This window comes from Hemicordylus capensis, chromosome 5, assembly GCF_027244095.1.
Source record: "Hemicordylus capensis ecotype Gifberg chromosome 5, rHemCap1.1.pri, whole genome shotgun sequence".
Lineage (NCBI taxonomy): Eukaryota > Metazoa > Chordata > Lepidosauria > Squamata > Cordylidae > Hemicordylus > Hemicordylus capensis.
The window spans coordinates 211,416,533-211,437,143 of NC_069661.1; the positions used below are offsets into that span (position 1 = coordinate 211,416,533).

General features: G+C 41.6%; 1 protein-coding gene across 6 annotated transcripts in view; it reads right to left on the bottom strand.

Moving 5' to 3' along the window:
• Positions 1-20,611, bottom strand: part of GRIN2B (glutamate ionotropic receptor NMDA type subunit 2B) — a 366,073-nt gene that overhangs the window by 141,608 nt on the left and 203,854 nt on the right. For all 6 annotated transcript variants that reach the window (XM_053252651.1, XM_053252649.1, XM_053252650.1 and 3 more), the window contains one exon: positions 8,368-8,482. In XM_053252651.1, coding sequence (XP_053108626.1) covers positions 8,368-8,482 — 115 coding nt within the window. The remainder of the gene's footprint in view (positions 1-8,367; positions 8,483-20,611) is intronic.

Genomic DNA, 20,611 nt, shown 5'->3' on the forward strand with positions numbered 1-20,611 from the left:
AATGGTAAACCCCTCCTGTATTCTACCAAAGACAACCACAGGGCTCTGTGATCGCCAGAAGTTGACACCGACTTGATGGTACACTTTACCTTTACTGCTCCCTTGAACGTGATAAAAGAGCAACTCAAGACTGCACACATGTAAGCTATAGGCAACTGAGAGAGACTCAGCTACATGCACAAAAGGATCTGGTGAAGCACTATTTCCCATATTCCATCTGAACACCCAGTCCCTGAATTTGTTTCATTCTTGGACTGGAATTATTCTTCTTTATGGCTGATTAAGAGACTGGAAGTAGAGATGACATGATGTAAATATGGCATTAAGCCTCTCTAGTAATAATGTATCATAAATCCCAGTGCATGGAAGGACATATTCCATGGATAGGGTGACTGGCAAGAATTCAACAGTGTAGAGAAATAAAGGGCACTTCCAGACATGTTCTTTGTAGCACCAACCAAAAGTTGTTGCTTTTCCACTTTGTCACAAGCAGAACTGCACTACTACTTTCACTTTAGCACACTTTTATAGCACTGCGTTCCATCCACACTAGTGGGCAGTCCATAGTGTATGATAGTGTGAACAACCCTCCCATTTTAATCCCAGTCGTACCTGGGTATGCACAGACACAGCAGGTACTCTGGGGTGTACTTCCGCAAGCATTTTTTTTAAAGGAATGACTGGTACAATGTTACCATATTTGACATATGGATCTGCAGCTGTTTTGGTGTTCCCCCTTACCCCATCTCAAACAATGTGGATACACGTGCTGAGTCTATACGTCATAAAACAATGCAGAAATGCATGGCCTCCCTCCCCCCAGAAAAATCTCTAAAGGTGGTAGCCAGGGAGAAAATGGAGGTGTAGGTATGCTCTGGCACAGAAGTACAGAGGTGTGGCAATAGGGCTCAGTCTCTATTAACATCACTGAACACGACAGAACTATGCTTATCCAAGGAAAGGGAATAGCAGCACTACCTACTGGAGGATGATGTTACCATTCTCTCTCTCTCTCTCTCTCTCTCTCTCTCTCTCTCTCTCTCTCTCACACACACACACACACACACACACACTGTAGAGTGAGTAGACAAGATATAACAATCCCAGGCTAACACCCCATCTGGAAGTACCCATAATCAATAAAATCAATCTATTTCTGTCCAAAGTCCTTGAATTCTGTTCTGTGGCAAAGAATATGCAACTGTACTGTTTGGTGAACTGAGTGTTAACATTGGAAATAGGGGGCCATGGGTCTCCTGGTGCAATTTAGGAATGAGCAAGTGCTTAGAGTGTTGTAAGATGGCTGTTGGAGTCATTGCAATTAGTGGCTTTGAGCCACAGAACTTGTTACAATGAAAACAAACAGTTTAGTTTCCTTTGGTTTGGACAGACAGTAATGGACACCAGAGAACATGTATTTAAAGCTGTTTGAATCTCTAGAGAAAGAGCAGGACATTTTAAGAAAACCATCATTCCGAATCTCAAAATGGCACATATGGGGGCAGTAACAAATCTATGTAACCAAGCATGGTTGGTTCAAACATAATGCCAGTGCTTAGTTTGGTACTACATGGAACATAGGAAGCTACCTTATACTGAATCAGACCACTGGTCCATCTACAGGTGAAACTCGGAAAATTAGAATATCGTGCAAAAGTCCATTAATTTCAGTAATGCAAATTAAAAGGTGAAACTGATATATGAGACAGACGCATTACATGCAAAGCGAGATAAGTCAAGCCTTAATTTGTTATAATTGTGATGATCATGGCGTACAGCTCATGAAAACCCCAAATCCACAATCCCAGAAAATTAGAATATTACATGGAACCAATAAGACAAGGATTGAAGAATAGAACAATATTGGACCTCTGAAAAGTATAAGCATGCATATGTATTCAGTACTTGGTTTGGGCCCCTTTTGCAGCAATTACTGCCTCAATGCGGCATGGCATGGATGCTATCAGCCTGTGGCACTGATGAGGTATTATGGAAGACCAGGATGCTTCATTAGTGGCCTTCAGCAATTCTGCATTGTTTGGTCTCATGTCTCTCATCCTTCTCTTGGCAATGTCCCATAGATTCTCTATGGGGTCAGGTCAGGTGAGTTTGCTGGCCAATCAAGCACAGTACACTGTATACTTTTCAGAGGTCCGATATTGTTCTGTTCTTCAATCCTTGTCTTATTGGTTCCATGTAATATTCTAATTTTCTGGGATTGTGGATTTGGGGTTTTCATGAGCTGTACGCCATGATCATCACAATTATAACAAATTAAGGCTTGACTTATCTCGCTTTGCATGTAATGCGTCTGTCTCATATATCAGTTTCACCTTTTAATTTGCATTACTGAAATTAATGGACTTTTGCACGATATTCTAATTTTCCGAGTTTCACCTGTAGCTCAGTATTAGCAGTGAGTCTCTCCCACCTGAAGATGCCACGGAGTGGACCTGCAACTTTCTGCATACTGGCTGGTCTATGGCTGTCTTCCCTAAGGGGAATATCTTAGTATGCTCATATGTAGTCTCCCATCCAAATGCAGATTAAGGCAAAACCTGCTTAGCAAAGAGGACAATTTATGCTTACTTCCACAAGACCAGCTCTCCTCCCCATAACATGAACAAGACCTTTGCTTGTACACTTCATCCCCTCCCTTCCCCCCTTATAAACTCTGATGCCCTCCCAGTTAATCCAAACCAGGCAAACTATGGTTTGCACAAACCATTTTGTCCACAAACCAGAACTGCAAACAATGTTTCAGAGTGGGGTCTACAATTCTGGTTTGTCCAATTCTCTTATAATAGCCAGTCATCACTTCTGCTTTCTCCATGCTTCCTTTGGTGTAGCACTACTTAAAATTTAAAAAAAGAATCCATGATGAAATGCAACAAGGAAGCATATTGGAAAGGAGGCATGAGACATTTGTACCAGTTTTCTTCAGGAGAGACACCAAAGAGACTTGTCCTACTAATGAAGGTCAGCAGAACGTTGAGGTTCTCAGTGCTTTCTTGCTTCTGCTGAGAACACTGGGAATAACAAATATCTAATAAAAACATATCTCATAACTTATTAAAAGATCCAGGACCCTGCTGAGATGTTGCAGCCTTGAGGCTTGCTATAACAGTGTTCTTCAAGGAGTATTTTTGGCTCATAGAAGGCAAAACATTATTTTTAGGTTAAACAGGAGGCAGGGTCAAATGATACATTCTACCTTACTTACAGAGAGTTACATCACAACAATGTTAAGAACATTGTATGTGGCTCTTTCCTGGTGTCTCTTTGAACCTAACTATTGTGGTAGTTCTGGATGAAAAAGTTGTGCAGTAGTCACCAATGAATTATCTACATGCCTTGAAGTCTTTCCAAATGTTTATGATTCTTGGAAAAACCTGAAGAGGGTGCCTATAATCTCTGGCATAATCCTTTTGCTATCTGAGACCAAGAAGAAATAATGCAAGCACAAATGGAAACCCAAGAATCAAAGGGCTCTGCAGTGAGAAACACAAGGTGCTTCTGCTTTCATTAAGACAATTGACTTGAATCTCCAGTCACAAATCTGAAGGAAGAAGACACACACATTTGCAATAGGAAATAGTAAGAACCAAGTGATAATTCAAGTTGATCTTGCTTCAAAAATCACAAGGCTAAAATCTTTCACTAAATATATTTAGATAGAGGCAGACAGAAATCAAGCAAATGTTCTTGGGAAAGGATTCCTCACAGGATTGCAAGCTTAATTTGTGGCAACTTTCTTCAGTGAATGCAGCAGAAGTAGATACCAGTGGACAAGTGTATTTACAATGGAAGAGGACGAGAGCGCAAGAAAACACTCAAATGGATTGAAGATCATTACAGACTTGCAGTGGAATAAAAACAGGTGGTGAGACTGCAGTTGTCAAGTATATCACTCTGATGATGCTGGCCTGGCCTCACACTGCCATGAAAAATCCATGAAAGAGCATCCCTTTCAAAAATTAGATTATTATGGAATGCAATCAAGCAGCACAGAAAGAGTGAGTTTTATGATATAAAGGAAATAATGTATTCCTTTGATTCTAATGTAATGCTGAAAAAGTTGGAAGTTGGTATAACTTGGGGATGAAGATGTGCAATTTATGTTCCTCTCATAGTTAATTACCCAAAGCATCTTGGTGAGCTAAACTGGGGGGGGGGGGGGTGTTCATCAGTCTCTGCAAGTAACCAAAATCTTTTTTTTTTTTTTAGAAAGAAAGAAAATTTAAAGGCACAGGGATTCCATGTTCAGTGATGTAGGATATCACTACACTGACAAAGACCTAGGAAGTCCGAGACCACCCAGTGTGTTCTCAGCTAGTTAAAAAAAAAAGCAAAAAAATTGTCATGCCTGACCAATGTATTAATAGTCTTGTGAGGAGGATTATACAGCCAGTGCCCTCTGTCTTGCAATTTGTCCTGCATTTGTCCTGCATTGCTCAATAGGTGCCCAAGCACACTGTTAGGATCCAGAGCAGATCTGCATGAGTAATTGCATACAGAAGATTGTCACATTTCCATATCTGCATATATTTATTTATGACTGCACTGCTCTCCTCTTCCTTTGCAGAGCTCAGAACTGCTGACACATATTTCCCAGTGCTCTCCCATCCAAGCAGCTTAAAGGGCAAGACTCCCATAACTGCAGCAGCAGTGCCTCAGCATGTCTCCTCAGATCATCCACTGGGTATGATGATAGGTAGATGAATTAGAATTATTACCAGATCAACACAGAGCAGATCAGTTTTATTACCAAGTCAATAGCACTGAAGTTAGGAGAAAGGTCTTTTGCATGGTGTGGGTATTCCAATCTGAGTATTCCTGCTGACACAAATCAAAGCTTGAAGGAAGTCTCCAACTGCCATGACCTAACTGGACTAGAATGCAAAGATGTTTTGCAGTAACACAGCCCAATAGACACACCATCATGCATCCAGTATGACTACAATCACTTTAATATGAGTTAAATCAAGTGCACAGGCAAAAGTTGTGTTTTTCTTGTTTGATCTCTCTATATTTGGGAGGCAGGTTGCCACAAGGCTGTAAATATATAGGGCAGCAGCTATGGGCGCAATGGATTTGGATAGTTCCATAAACTGATATGTCCTTGGTGACATGAAGGATGATCTCCCAGCAATTCACAAGGATCAGATGCTTCTGCGAGCAAAGCTAGTCCTATCAGTATCTTTGACACAAGTAGCGCTAACAGGGGTTGTATGACATTTCAGGACTGGATAGAGCAATAGCTGATAGGTTCCTTCTGTTCAATCCACAAGGAGTTATGGCTGACTACTCATTATCCACTTGTCTGCATTGTGTTTCTTGTGGGGGTCATTCTTTCTGTCATTCATTCTCTTTAAAATATACATGAGAAACAAGGGAATGTTCTAAAGGCAGTAGTGTCAACTGTCACCAGGATGCTGATGAAACAGTGCTCAGCTCTACATGTCTTTCTTTGACTTCTTATCTATCAATGGTGACAAATTGCCAAGGGGTGGCCATGTTTGTTTGCTACACACACACACACACACACACACACACACACACACACACACACACACACACAAGAGTTTTGGGCACTAGGGGTGTGCAATTTGGATTTTCGGTGTTTTGATTCGGATCCAAACCGAAACACCCCATTCTGTTTTGTATCCGAATATTGCCCATCCGAATCACCCCGATTTGATTCTGATCCGAATTAATCCGAATCCGTATCTGAATCGATTCGGATTAAAAAACAGGTCCTGGGGCCAAAAGAGCGGGGTGGTTTGGTAGTGCCCAATGGGTGGAGGCTACCACCCATATTTCAGGGGGATTGGGCAAAGGGCTGATTTTTGGTGAATTTTTGAAGTTTTAGTGTCTTTGGGGAGATTGGGGGCATAAAGTGGGATCTGGGGCAGAAGAGTGGAGTGGGGTGGTAGTGCCCAATGGGTGGAGGCTACCACCCCAATTGCAGAGTGATTGGGCAGAGGGCTGATTTTTGGTGAATTTCTGAAGTTTACGCGTTTTTAAGGTTTTCCCCCATTAGGTATAATGGAGGGTGTATCGCTTCACATTGGGGGGAAAGGGGTGGCCTAGAGTGGTGTGGGGTTGGTGGTAGTGCCGGGTAGGGGCAAGGAAGCTACCTGAATTTTTTTCAAAGGATTTGGGCAGAGGGCTGATTTTTAGGGAATTGTTGAAGTTTACGCGTCTTTAAGGTTTTTCCTCATAAGGTATAATGGAGCTTTCAGCAGCCCCATAAGTACACTTGGGGGGTGCTGGGGTGGCCCAGAGCAAGTGGTGGTGTAGTGCACATAGGGTGCCAACCACCCCCATGGGTTGCTAACCCAAGGGGTACAGGGTTCTGTTGTTTCTGAGGTATTCTGAGTGTGGATTCTATGATAGCAAATTAGAGTGGATTCATGGTGTCTCATTGAAAATCTCATTTGCTATCATAGAATCTACACTCAGTCAGAATACCTCAGAAACAACAGAACCCTGTACCCCAGTGCCTTCCCTGCACCTTAAAGTAACCACCACCCCCTCCGAACCTGTTCAACTATCAGTTGCCGGAACCGTTTCGGCACTCCTAGAACGGAGAGCACTAAACGGTTCCGTTCACATCCCTAAGGCAAACGCTCTGCACACCTGCTGAAGCAAACTCTAGTCCACAAGAGCACATTCCATAATCAATGCATTCGTTTTTAAGCTGCCACAAGGTTTTTTGCTCTATCAGCGGACATCTCAAAGCCATCAGCTCGTCTGACAAAAACAGGAGATAACTGACTGTGGCTATATCTTATCAATGGAAGAATAATCTTTCACAGTAAGACATTATCATGGGAGAACGTCACATTTGCTTGAAGTAGGATGACCATAGAAGGGAAGAGCACAGCATATCCTGCATATCCAGCATAGTGAAAGTTCTGGGCTGGAGAAGGAGATAGGACCGGCTTCACTGTATACATGTACATTTATTACTGCCATGACATCAGTCATTGGGACCATAAAGCATTGCTTGTGATCTACAAGACTCCTGTCAAAGGGACTTGATGCAACTAATTCAGTGAAAATGGAATATGGCTCTCATATGCTGCAATCCTGCTCACAAATGAGCTGCTTAAATTTCACTAGTTTCAGTGAGACGTAAGCAGCCTCATGGTACAGGGTGGCAGCTACAGCCTAATTGTACTTAATGCTCCTTGGAAGGGATCATCACAATTGCATCCATCCATAGAGCACCTTTCTTGCTACCACATCACCTTTTTGTTGGTTGTGTTGCTCACTAGTACCTTGACTTAAATGGCAGTGCAAGTGAAGTGGCAAATGGTGCTTAAAAATACCACATGTTCATTGAACTGGCAAAGTTCACTAGAGATTTGTCAGGCCAAAAGAAAAAATTGCTGCATCTCAGCTGATATCTCTGTTGTATGAGCTCTAAGTTCCAGATACGTCATACTGGGGGGGTGGGGGGTGATCGAGAAAACCTATGAAGCATTTAGGCAAACTAAACTGAAGATCTGACTGTGAACTAGCCTTAACCAAAAATTTTCCATATGGTATTCAGCATACTGTACAAGTAACCAACTGTCCCAAACGAACCTCTGAGCAATGCTACTTGAAAAAACAGACCCTTGGAAGAACATCTTTATCCCTCTGCCTCCCACTCCTAAGTAGAGAGTTGTGACAAAATGAGGGTTTCTCATTCTAGAATTTCAATTAGAACATATTTTGTTTGTATTTATGTTTGTGGTAAAGTATCGAGTTATACGGGAGGTTTTGTACTGAATGTAGTAGAGGCAGCAAAAGCACTGTGGTCATTGGGCAGTGGAGATTCCATATGCAGAAAGAGTCTGTGATAGTTAAAGGTCAGTTGGGGTGAAACTGTTACTCAAAAGATGTGCTTTATGTAGCTCTGTGTAAAAAAAAGTGTTATATTTACTGTATTTGCCCAAATAGAAGACTACTCTGAATTTAAGACAATCCCCTTAAAAACGGGTTAAATGGAGGTTATACACACATTTATCCAAAAGGAAGAGGATTCCAAATTTAAGACGATCCCCCAATTTCTATCAAAGAACTGGGGGGGGGGGGGGGAAACCTAGGCTTGGATTCAGGTAAATACAGTATTTCAAACAAGAATAAATCCTTGGTTGTTGTTTATCCTGGGTGGCATCTTTCACTATCAATTCCCATGTGAGGACAGAAGAATTGCTGGGCCAATACAACACAGCTACCATGAGATGCTTGAAGGATCAGGGAGAGGGCTGAAAGAAAGTTTCTTCTAGTAGTGGCTGTGACTGATGATTATCTAGCTATAAATGTCTAAAGCCTCATGGTGAGGCATCGTAAGCGGGACCAAACATATCCTACCCTGTCCCACGTCCTCGACTTGTCCAAGAGGATGATAACCAATTTGGGGTGCATCTGGTAGCCATCCTCACTGAAAGACAAATTCCTTCCTTCAAAGGTGACATTAATCAGGTACCTATAAAAGAGGGGGGGGGGAGGCAGAAAGGGAACAAAATTAGAATACATAGCTTGTGCACTAAGAATACTCTCTCACACACTAGAACAGAAATTTAACATTTAAATTGTAAAAACACCATGAACACACCTAATAACTGGCCAGAAAAGAGAAACAGAAGGAATACATAACAATACACTTTTCCCCAGAGAAAAAAGGCCAGGCAGACCTCACCCGTTTCATGAAAAATGCACTGCTGATATGATTATCAATTTTTTCAGAGGTTTGTGTCAAATTTCTGCTGGAAATGCCATTAAATAAGATTCTGGTGCAGGTACATCCCTGGCACTTAATTTTTCTGGCCATAATGTTTGTGAAGAATTAGAAGTAATTACATATGAATTTGACTTATAAGTATTCAGCAAGGTGGATCCTTTATATGCCACAGTTTTTTATCATGCCAGTTTGAAAGAACTAAGTGCATTCTCAGGAACTTTATTTTTTAAGGGAATATAATATTAAGATGCTTGTAACTTCTTTTAAAAATTGAAACAAGTAGTGGGAGAGTGAAAACTTGACTAGGGTGCAGCAGGGGTGAGGCTTAGCCCTTTCCCCACCAGTCATTTTTCCAATTGAATTCATGCTGCAAGTTGCTTTTCTTTCTGGGAAATATAATACAATAAATGCCCAGACAGCAGGCACACATAGGGGGAAAGCTCCAAAAGCAATCTCAAATATTGTGCCTTCTGTCCAAGAGCACTTGTTATATAGTTTCAGCATCTCAATGCAAACACTGAGGTTATTTTTTTTAATGTACCCATATTATTCGAACTTGACTCGTTGAGCTGTCCTGCAGAACTCATTGCTTGTATCCATGAAAAAGCAGTCATTTAATTTTGATCTAGATGATTTCCCTGTCTGTAGTATATATATTTGGAATTCAAAGAGTTGCTCTTGTTCCACTAAATTTAATACTTCTAAATCAATATGCATGGGCTTGGGTTGATAAGAATGTATGATTCAAGGCCAATTCTTATGTAGTTTTCTATTTGTACTAGGAGATCTATTCTTGAGTACAAGATGCATTTCCTTATGAACAGGTAACTACAAATGTATAAACTGCAGTTTTTGCCAAAACAATGCTTATGAATGGTAGCTCAGGAAGGATCATAAATAACAATGTTAAATAAATTCCATAGTACAAAAAAAAAATATACAATTCCTCTCACTATCACTTCAGTCAATAAGAACTTTTTTATAAGATTGTATAAGATTCATATGACATTTTTGAATAAAATAATAAACGTTTAGGAGAAATGTGTTCATATTAAATAAATTTATTATGTTGACAATATGCCAAGTAGAACGTTTATCGTTCCTATAGTAAATTCTGCTTTTAATGAAATATATTAAAACATTCAAGTGCTACAACACAGGCTTTTCTCCAACATAATTGTCTGCAGCAATCAAATTCTAAAACTGTAAGGGTGATTCTACAGATAAGTCAACATGCAACTCGTACATCATAACAAAGAATTAGAAAGTTTACTAAACAAACTTCTAGACCAGTGTTCTTCATTGTAAGGCCCAGGGGTCAGTGGCAGCCTCAATCAACCCTAAGAGCTCTTTTTCATGATTGGAGAAAGGGCTCAAAGGGGGCTAACCTTGAAATGCTTACCTCCCCCGCAGAAAATCCTTTTCTCCTGGCTGGGCAAGCGAGTTGCTCACCCAGACATTTGCCGGCTGCTTCCGGTAGCCAGGAGGTTTGGGGGCCAGGAGGCTCCTGGAACTCCCATGAGGCACTGCACAAGTGTGCAGTGCATTATGCGGAGCCTCCTGACAAATGCAGGTGCCACACAGCACCGACACACAATCAGTTAGCCTGGTTTCTGGGCACCTTCGCATCCCAAACCCGGGCTAAGTGGCAGGCTCCCTAAGTAGGTTTGCCTAAGTGCGTTTGGCTCGCTAATTGTTCCTTGGGCTGTGTGACGTTTCAGCCAAAGCTGAATACTCTGCAGTTCCCCTGGCATCAAGTAGAGATGACCATTCCCACCATGCAGTGCTCCTAAGATAGGGCTCCGTCTCCCTTACTGTTAGAGGTCAGCACAGTGGGAAATGGCTCTTACATTGAAGTGGTTTGTTTTTTTGTTTTTGCCAAGGTGGCCCCTGCTTGAAAAATAGCGAAGATCACTGTTCTAGGCTAAATATTAGCATGTTCTAGCCTAAACAGTGTGGAAAGTTGTTAAGAAAATACATATTCATAACTCGACTTGTGAAAACTCAACTTCTTGACCATTTTATTTTTGTACCTTTCATGCCACTGACTCATAAAGTATCACAACAAACCTCGGCATACATGGGTACAGACAGGGGCATATCTAGGGTAGAGCAGGCAGGGCACATGCCCCGGGGGGCCACTTGAAGGGGCGCACCATTTTTTTAAATGAAAAAAAAAATTTTATGGCCACCGAAAACGAAATGGCCACCATGCATGCTCAAATGGCCTCTGCAAGGTCCTAGTATCTGGGGAAAGTCAAATTCTCCATTTATTTTTAAAACTTATGTAATAGTGATGCTACAATGCATAGCAGAGAATTAGACAGGCACTTCTGTTTAGTTTTCCAAGTACACCTCCATATAGTATTTGGGTATTTCATGAGCCCCAGCATACTGAAATTTGTAGTTTTGGGGCATTTTTTGGTCTGGCTACATCCACTGCTAAATAGTTTTTGAAATATTAAAAGATTAACGAGCTTAACTTGTATTTTTGAGCTGATATTATGGTAAAGATATCTGAAGGATGGGTGTCAGATGTTTGGACAGGGGGCGCAATTTCAGTGCTTGCCCTAGGCGCTATTTTCCCTAGATACGCCTCTGTACAGAAAAGGTTAATACCCGCGTATCTGCAGTTCCTCGGCCACTTCTGGCCACCAGTGCAGTTCCATCACTTCTGCCCACTATTTTTTAAAGGACCCATTTTGTGGATCTTCTGTTGGGGGGGAAATCCCCCCCACACTATATTTCATGGAAAATTGACCAAATTGATGGTTGGGGGGCACTGCTGGACAGATGGAGACCGATGGAGAACAGCATGGCACTTTATTTCAATTATTTTTGCCATTTCTTGCCATTTTTCCACGCAGGAACCTCCCCCCGCCTCGCCCCAGTGCCTCGTTATCCAAGGTTTTGTTACCCGCATTAATCTGCAGGAATTGAAACCCCACAGATAACAGGGTACACCTGTATATACAACTGCAATTAAGGTGGGTAAAGAGGTAGATCAATAAAACAATATCTGCATGTATGATGGGACACGAGTCCGCTCTAGGGTCACCCCATTACTGCATATTGAAAGGAAAGGGAGACCAATGATATATCACTTGGTTTGGATCACAGTCATACTGTTCCATTTGCTAAGCACCCACAGGCACCCTCAGCCCCCCAACTATGACCACTGCAAGAACTTCAAAATGTTTCCATTTAGGATATACTCATATTTCAACAATCATGTTTGCTAACGTATTTCAGCATTTAGGAATCTGTGCTTAAATGAAAAAATCCAATTTTAAGCATTTCTCTCGGCATTCCAGGAGTGATCAAATCCTGGGATTTTCCAGCATCACAACCTGGAGAGAACAGGAATGTGCACAGAACTCAGCTGGGGATATCTTACAACTGGCTCTCATTTGCCTTGTGCTGACATGTTCAGAACCAACACTAATATTTAGGGAGGGATAGGCTGGAACTTCATAGTTAGGAGGACCAAGCTGAGCTATGTACTCAAAGCATTTTCACACTTCACTGATGGGATTTGGTCGGCCAAACAGGCGTGATAATGCTTCAGAGGGAAAATGAGTTCTATAATTCTTTAGGAAAATATGTACCCATCAAATATTTAAACACCTTCGCTTATTGAAATGTTGCCTTGCTTTCTTTCAACACAATCTTTCATCTTTTACCAACACAATCACCATACAGAAAACTCCAGACCACACACACACACACACACACACACACAGAGTTGTATCTTCTGATATAATACTGCCTGCCAAAAAAGAGAGAGAGACTTAAACTGGCTTTTAAAAATTAAACCCATAAAACATTATTCTCCCTTAGTTAGGGTAATTGATATAAAAGTCTGGTTCAGCTGTATCACATACTTCAATTCTCCATCAAGCAAGACTGTGTTGTTGGCACAGTAGACAGAATGTTAAACATGATGTAAGCCGCATCTCTCCCGCATTTGTTTTTTCTTTAGAAACAGCCACTACTGAGGGGGTTGGGATCCATATTGGAAGCACAGAACGTGGGGGGGGGAGGATCTGACCCTTTCTTTGCACCGTCTTCCTACTGAAAAAAGGAGAAAACAGCACCGTCTTCCTACTGAAAGAGGAGAGCTGGTCTCGTGGTAGCAAGCATGATTTGTCCCCTTAGCTAAGCAGGGCCCACCCTGGTTGCATATGAATGGGAGACTAGAAGCATGAGCACTGTAAGATATTCCCCATAGGGGATGGAGCCACTCTGGGAAGAGCAGAAGGTTCCAGGTTCCCTCTCTGGCTTCTCCAAGATAGGGCTGAGAGAGACTCCTTCCTGCAACCTTGGAGAAGCTGCTGCCAGTCTGTGAAGACAATACTGAGCTAGATAGACTAATGGTCTAATTCAGTATATAGCAGCTTCCTATGTTGTATGTTCTTATCCCCAAATTTTAGCTGGAGGGCTGATCTTCATCAGGAAAACAGTGCTGCAGATGGGCAAGGTCAGATACCCACCTTCTCCATGTATTGCGGACCCAATCAGATTTCCCCTCCCATGCATGGCAGCTATCTCAAAAGAAAAAAAACAAGCACAAGAGAGACAATTCATGCTTAACATATTGTTTGGTTTGACTCACAGAGTCAAAAGCAGGGATAACCTGCAATCACCGTAAAGATAAGAAGAATCAACTCTGGGGGAAAGATGCTCATGGAATGCACAAGAGAGTTGCAGGGGGAGTTGTGGATTTGTCACAAGCAGTTCAACAATGCTTTGAAAGCAAAGCTCAGCAGTGCCGGATGAAAGATCTGAAAGAGAAGAAATGTGTATGATGCATAGGTGGGGAATATGATGGTGTGAAGAAAAAGTGGAGGCAAAACAATGGCCACAATCTGGATCAACGTTTGCACCAAGGAATGGTGTGTTTGGCCGCATGACAGCAATATCCGCAGCATTCAGTATCTGTGCCCCAAAGCACTGATGAACTAAAAAAAATCCCTGAACTACTGTCCCCGACTCATCAAATGGGGACAACAAGGAAATGGGAAAGAAGCCCAGTTCCTGAACTCAAGCAGAAGGCACAGAGAGCTACAAAGCATGTGTGCAGTGGGTGGTAAATGTGGGTGAAGTAATGTTAGGATGATGACGTCATAAACTGTAGGTTGCAAGGGTTGGATGAGGACCCTAATGACTTCCTAACTTTTCAGTGGTTATATTGGTAACAGATACTGCAACAATTTGAGACTTTTAAACCTTTCTGATTCTGCTGGATGGAATAAGCCCAGTCCATATTTTAAATGTGTATTGATTCAACAAGCTCTAATCGGTCACATTCTGTCTCATTTATCCTCTGCACCTTGAGATTTTCAAAAGACTTTCTAGAAGGATTTTTTTCTTAATGATTTATGAAGATATGGCTTGAAATTTTAGATCGTTGCACTGAAGTTATAATTCAGAAACATTAAGGATAACAGGCAACCAACTCTATATTGGACTTAGATTTTGCTCAGATATTCCCATACAGGTGCATATTAATTTTTGAAAGGTGATGTCTCAGGATAAAAAGATTCAGTAAGAGTTCAAACAACAACAACAACAACAACAACACTATTGAGGGCTATATGTCCTGGTTCAGCCTGTAGAGCGCTCTCTCTCTCTCTCTCTCTCTCTCTCTCTCACACACACACACACACACACACATGTTGTGAATGACTGCCACAAATAAAAATCAATTAGCAATTGGTCTGAAAGATGCATGCATCTTCCAACACTGGTTATTTCCCCAAAAGCTATCAGGTTTTAAAAAAAAAAAATCAAAGAAACCCCAAAGTTCCAGTAGCAGCATGAAGGGGTAACCTTCCTCTCTTCAAAGAATAAAAGAAGCAAGAAGGTGAACAAGAAATATATGAAGAATAGGCAGAAAGGATGCTGGAAACTATAACAACTGATGAGGTCATGCAAAATCACATGTGAGGAGAGCTGAACCTTAAATACAGAAGCACTGGGATCCACTGGGATACTTTAAACTCTTGCATCTGTATGCCAAAGTAGGATTTTACTGCTCATCCCATTTAGGCCATAAAACAGAGTTATTCATTATAAGGGCCCAGGGGCGAGTGGTGGTCCTCGTCAACCCTAAGTGCGGCCCACTGACTAATTGGATCTGTGTGAAGCTTTAGCTGAAGCTCAATACTCTGCACAGTCCCACTGGCACCATGCAGAAATGACCATTCTCATCATGAAGTGCTATGCTTTGCCCAGCCCCGGTGGGACTCCTTTAAGGGAAATTGAGCCCTCCTGAGCCCCTGTACCATCTTGGAAGGCATGCACAGAGTGCTGAGAAGTGTAGCCCTTCCCATTGTTTTCCTCCTAGAGTGTTAAAAGAAGACTCAGTTTCTCTTAAAGGGCCCTCCTAGTCCTGAGAAAATGCAAAACTGTGAGGAGGTCAATAGAGTGAAAAATGGCTCTCAGACTGAAGGGTTTTTTTTTTACCAAAGTGGCCCCTACCTGAAAAATAGTGGTATAAGATGACCTGCCCCTCAAATATAACAGTAGCATTCTTTGGACATCCTAATTCAAAGCAATAGTAGGAAAATGGAGGTAGGGAAATGGAGGTAGAAAAAGCAACAGCCTTGATTTGTGGTCTAGCTCCTTGACCTCACTTCAGTTCTACAAACAATTTACGGACCAAACACTTCTTTATTCTTTATTCCCTCTTTGCTTTGGAATCCTCACAAGAGTCCAACATGCAGGATTACTTTAGACCCAACTCCAGACCTTGCAAATTCACAGAACAGCTTGCTCTCATGAGATATGGAGAGCAATTGGAGAGAAACTCAAGGGATTCAAACAAATTCACTTTAGCTCCAGATAAGCTTCCTAGTAGTCTGGTGCTTATCACAGTTGAACTGCCAAACCTTATATCGCTCATTTCCCCCACCCCATACTCAAACAGCCCTCTGTGCCACATCAGCTGCTGTGGTGCTGATGGCTTGTACACCTGAGAAATGTAGGCACATCTGGTTGTTTTCATAGAACATCTGGGAAACGTCAGGTACAATTTGTGGCAAAAGAATCCCAAACAAAAGTCCCGAAAAGTTATGACTGAATGTGGTATAAGGCATCTATTCTTCTTCTACTGCTATAGGAACAGGAGCCGAGTGGTGGTGGAAGCAGCAGTATCTAATTACAAGTTAACGTTTAAACAGGCGGTCTTTTTTCTATCTTTCTCTCTCCTCTGTTCTTTTCTGTTCCAATCGTTTGTTTGTTTCCTAATGCATTTAGAGCAGGCTAGAGACATTGCCATTTTAGGGAGCAAAACTTCCGCAGGAGTTTCCCTTCCCTTCAGAAGGCTTTCCCTTCCCTTGCTGCAGTTCAAGGGCAGAACATGGTGCAGAAAGGACAGAGAGCCAGGGCCTGATGCTTGGAAGTTAAATATCACATTGGTAGCAGCAGGGGACAAGGGCAGGGGTGCAGGGGATGACCAGCAGCAACCTGCCAGAATCTGAGGGATAGGTATGGGTTATTGACAGGGGTGGAATCAGAAGAAGGTGACTGGCTGGCTTGTGTCTGGAAGGAGGAGGCTAAGAGGAGTCATGCTTAGGATTAACAAGACACAGAGTCATGGGGCTGTCAGGCCCAAGAGCTTCATAATCTGGTGCATGGGAGATGGGCACTTTATAGCATCTTGCCTATGACCCTAAACTGCCTGAAGCCAGCTGTGACAATAAGATCTGAAGAAAAGAGAAAGATTTGAGGACGATGCCAATTTGAGGATGATGCCAAGACACCACACTAAAGAGTGGATTATGATATGCCAAATCTTAAAAAGTATGAATCCTACAATCTGTACTAAAGAACCAAATATTTATTTATACTTCAAGCAGTTAGAGATAGCTGATAAAACTCTGTCATACTTACATAGTCCCCTAAGTAAACTTAGTGCTGTTCATGCATTGCCATTTGAGAGAATGTACACACTTTAGTAAGCACAAGGCTCGTCCACACAATCCTCATCTCGGTAGGAGGAGCACTTAGCTGGTTTGGAGATCCGGGCACATTCCTCATTGGTGGTCAAGAGCACTCCAAAATCAAAGTAGGAGGATGGGAAAGTGATTGTGTGTGAGGCAGGAACTGGGTCGGACAGCTTTTCATCCACCCTCCATAAAATGCGGAGGAGAGAATCTGGGTAGGGCGTGCCTGTCCGGCCCAGCTCCCGCCTTCCACACAATCACTCTCCCAACCTCCTACTTTGATTTTGGAGTGCTCATGACCACCAATCGGGAGCATGTTTGGCCGGGTTCTCCTACACAGATGAAGATTTTGTGAATGAACCTACAATATACTATGCACCATCAAAACTGAAATGGATATACTACATCTATTCCACCACGTTTCCACAGGCAAGGAACTGTAATTGAGTATTCCCTTCCACAGGCAGGGAACTGCAATTGAGTATTGGTGCATACATAACGTGACTACACATTAGACCTATCCAGATTTTATGTGTGCATACAAGTATCTGTACATGTTTTTGTGTGAATGACTATACAAGCATTCATTTTAAGAGTGAATTTGGGTACGGGCCCCAATAGGTGCAGAGCACCCAAAGTAAGTGTAGTACTGTGCATGCACTGAGCATAATGTGTGAAAACCTGTATGTGCATAAAGATGTGTTTGAGTATACACTTTACAGAGATTATACATGCATTCAACATAACATGTGAATAGACTCTTCTGAAATCAAGATGTGCAGCTGCTTCAGAGAATGTCAGAGTACACTCTTAATAATGAAGCAGCCCTTATTGTTGCAAATTAATTGCTTAGTATTGTGCCAACCCTACTGTTCCGAGGCCACTCTAAACAAATAGAGTCTATTTACATTAAATAGACTCTAAATGTCTATTTAATGTAAAGGGCTATTGCTACCCCATTCTGTCACCACAGGATTGGCACAAATTCTTATCATGCCGCAGCTATGTTGTATGGGGTGGGGTGGGGGGTTAAATCAATTATGTCAACATAATACAAATAATGCTTATGGAGTTTCAGTTCTGAAATGTTAATCTATTGTAGCACCATGAATTATATAAACATTTTTTAAAGGACAGAACACATGGTTAAGATCTTAAAAGAGTCACAAATTAAGCAGCTTAAGCAGTTATCACAGTTTGTCCGAGCTGGTTCAACTCCTTCTTTAACACACAAGGTTGAATGGTGGCACTGTCAGGCCCTCAATATCACATTTTCAATAAGGAGTTGATTAAAAGGAATAGATAATAATCGTGTCTGTCAGTACTATGTGGGGGTTTGAACATGGCTGTTACTCCTTTCTCAAAAAAAAAAAAAAAGGAGCCCCATCTCCTCTGTTCTTTCTCTCATTCTCTCTCTCTCTTCTTCTCTCTTTGTGGGTTGATGTTTCCATAGAAACATGTTCTTTAATACTTCTGAAATTACTTTGCATTTAATCTATTTACCCTTTCCTAGCCAGGCCTCAACTTCAAACTTCCTTGAGTTGTTTTTTCATTCTTTTTCCATTTCCCTGACACAATGTACTTCGCAACTCACCTTTCAAGAGGGTGCATGCAATAAACTGGGACTACTTGTTAGAATGGCCTAATTTGTTTTATTTTATAATGATATTTGTTTGTTTGATTTCTAGAATCTAATTAATCTATATCTATAATAATCAAACCACTTTTAAACAGTTCACAAATTAATACTATACAAATTAAGAAATAAAATTACAATTTTAATAAGACTGTGTGGGTGTGTGTGTGTGTGTGTGTGTGTGTGTGTGTGTGTGTGTGTGTAAAGTCATGATCAAAACTTCATGCTGCATGCAAACAGGATGAGCCAGGATAAGCCAGCATGGTGTAGTGCTGGACTAGGACCGGAGAGACCTGAGTTCAAATCCCCATTCAGCCATGATACTTGCTGGGTGACTCTGGGTCAGTCACTTCTCTCTCAGCCTAACCTACTTCACAGGTTTGTTTTGAGGAGAAACTCAAATATATAGTACACCGCTCTGGGCTCCTTGGAGGAAGAGCGGGAAGCATGATTGAAAGCTTAATAAGAGACAAGATCATCCATTATCTTATATAGATAAAATATAGTTTTAGGATATGTCTCAATGGCAGCAATGAAATCAGGGATAAAAGCCAGCAGCAATATTCTGAAGATTGTTCCTAAATTACAGGCACAAGCATCTTGGATTTTTCCTTAGCCAGGTTCATCTTTCTCATCATCATCATCATCATGTCCCTAATTAGACACTATCTTTCTCACTGTCATGATTATTTCAATTGCCATTGTGCTTAGGGCAATCAGTGCCTCACCACCACCACCACCACCTGAACCATTCCTATCTCTATAGTTATCATCTTCATTACCTTTCTATCATCATCATCACCACCACCATGTTTGTTTCATCTTTCCTGTATGTGCTCAAAAAGCTCCTTTCATTATATCCATCAGATTTGGCCCCAACAAAACAATTTTCTCTCTCAGAAATGCCTTAGTGCTACTAATGCCATTTTTGCTTCTTTCCAGACCTCAAAGTAGGAGTGAAGATTGCTAAGAGAACTCAGAGAAACCTACAGAGATTTAGGTTCAAGGACTGGTTCAAATGTACCTCCGAGGAAGCTTGTTATCACTGTTGGCTTTCTATCAAGAAGCACAAGATTGTGTTGTCTTGGAGGACACTAGGAGCCCTTGAGTGGGGAAGGGATTTCTCTCCCTTTGTTGTTGGGCTGAGCTCTCTTAGATCTGCTGCTTTTAGCTTTGCTGCCTATTGGATTGTTGCTTATTTGATTTTTTTTAGCTGCTGTTTTTAATTGTTACATTTCTGTTTAATATCATTAGCCATCTTGAAGGCCTTTGGCACAACACATGAGATATAAATAGTTTAATTAATTCATTATGTGTTTAATTAATTACAATTATTCCATAAAACAGTGCAAAAATAATAGGGTTTCATAACGAGAGAGATCCATATCAAGATGAAATGATGTATAGACAACTAAGGCTTGTCCAAGACTTTTCACTGCTGCATGCTGCTGTACCATGCAAACAGATAAGGAAATCCCAGAATCCCATAACACATCACACAAGATATTGCTGGGACACACTTCCAGGATTCCAAAGAATGCTGAACAATGCTTCATGCAGTCCAAGATCTGCATCTCAACATCCTAGGCAACACTACAATTTGATCTTGGTATGCACCTCTCAAATTTCATACACATGCAGTAATGATTCCCCAAATATTATCCTCAGTTTGATTTTACTGTGACAGTTTGATTTTACACATTTTATCCCCCCCCCTTTCCTCTAAAGAGCTTAAGGGGGCATACCTGGTTTCCTCTCTTTTATCCTCACGACAACCTTGTGAGGTAGGTTAGGCTGAAAGTTGGTTGGACTGTAGCTCAGTGGTAGAGTACCTGCTTTGCATGCAGAAGGCCCTAGGTTCAATCCTTGGCATCTCCATCTAGGGCCAATCTTTGGCATCTGGCATCTAGGGAAAGATTCCTGCTCGAAACCTTGGAGAGCCATTGGCAGTCAGTGTAGACAATACTGTGCTAAATGGACCAATAGTCTGACTTGGTATAAGGCAGCTTCCTATGTTCCTGCGGTGACTGGTCCAAGGTCATCCAGCAACTTCTTAAAAGTTATTACTGGCTAAGTTTCTATCCCACCCTTTCTCCAAAGAGTTTAGGGCAATTTACAAGATTATCCGCCCATTCTTTATCCTCACAACAATCCTGTTAAGTAGGTTAGGTTGAGATACAGCATGAATGGCCTGAGGTCATCCAGTGAGCTTCATAATGGAGCAAGGATTTGCTCCGCCTAATTCTTATCTAGCAGTATAACCACTAGACTACCCTGGCTCTCCAACTG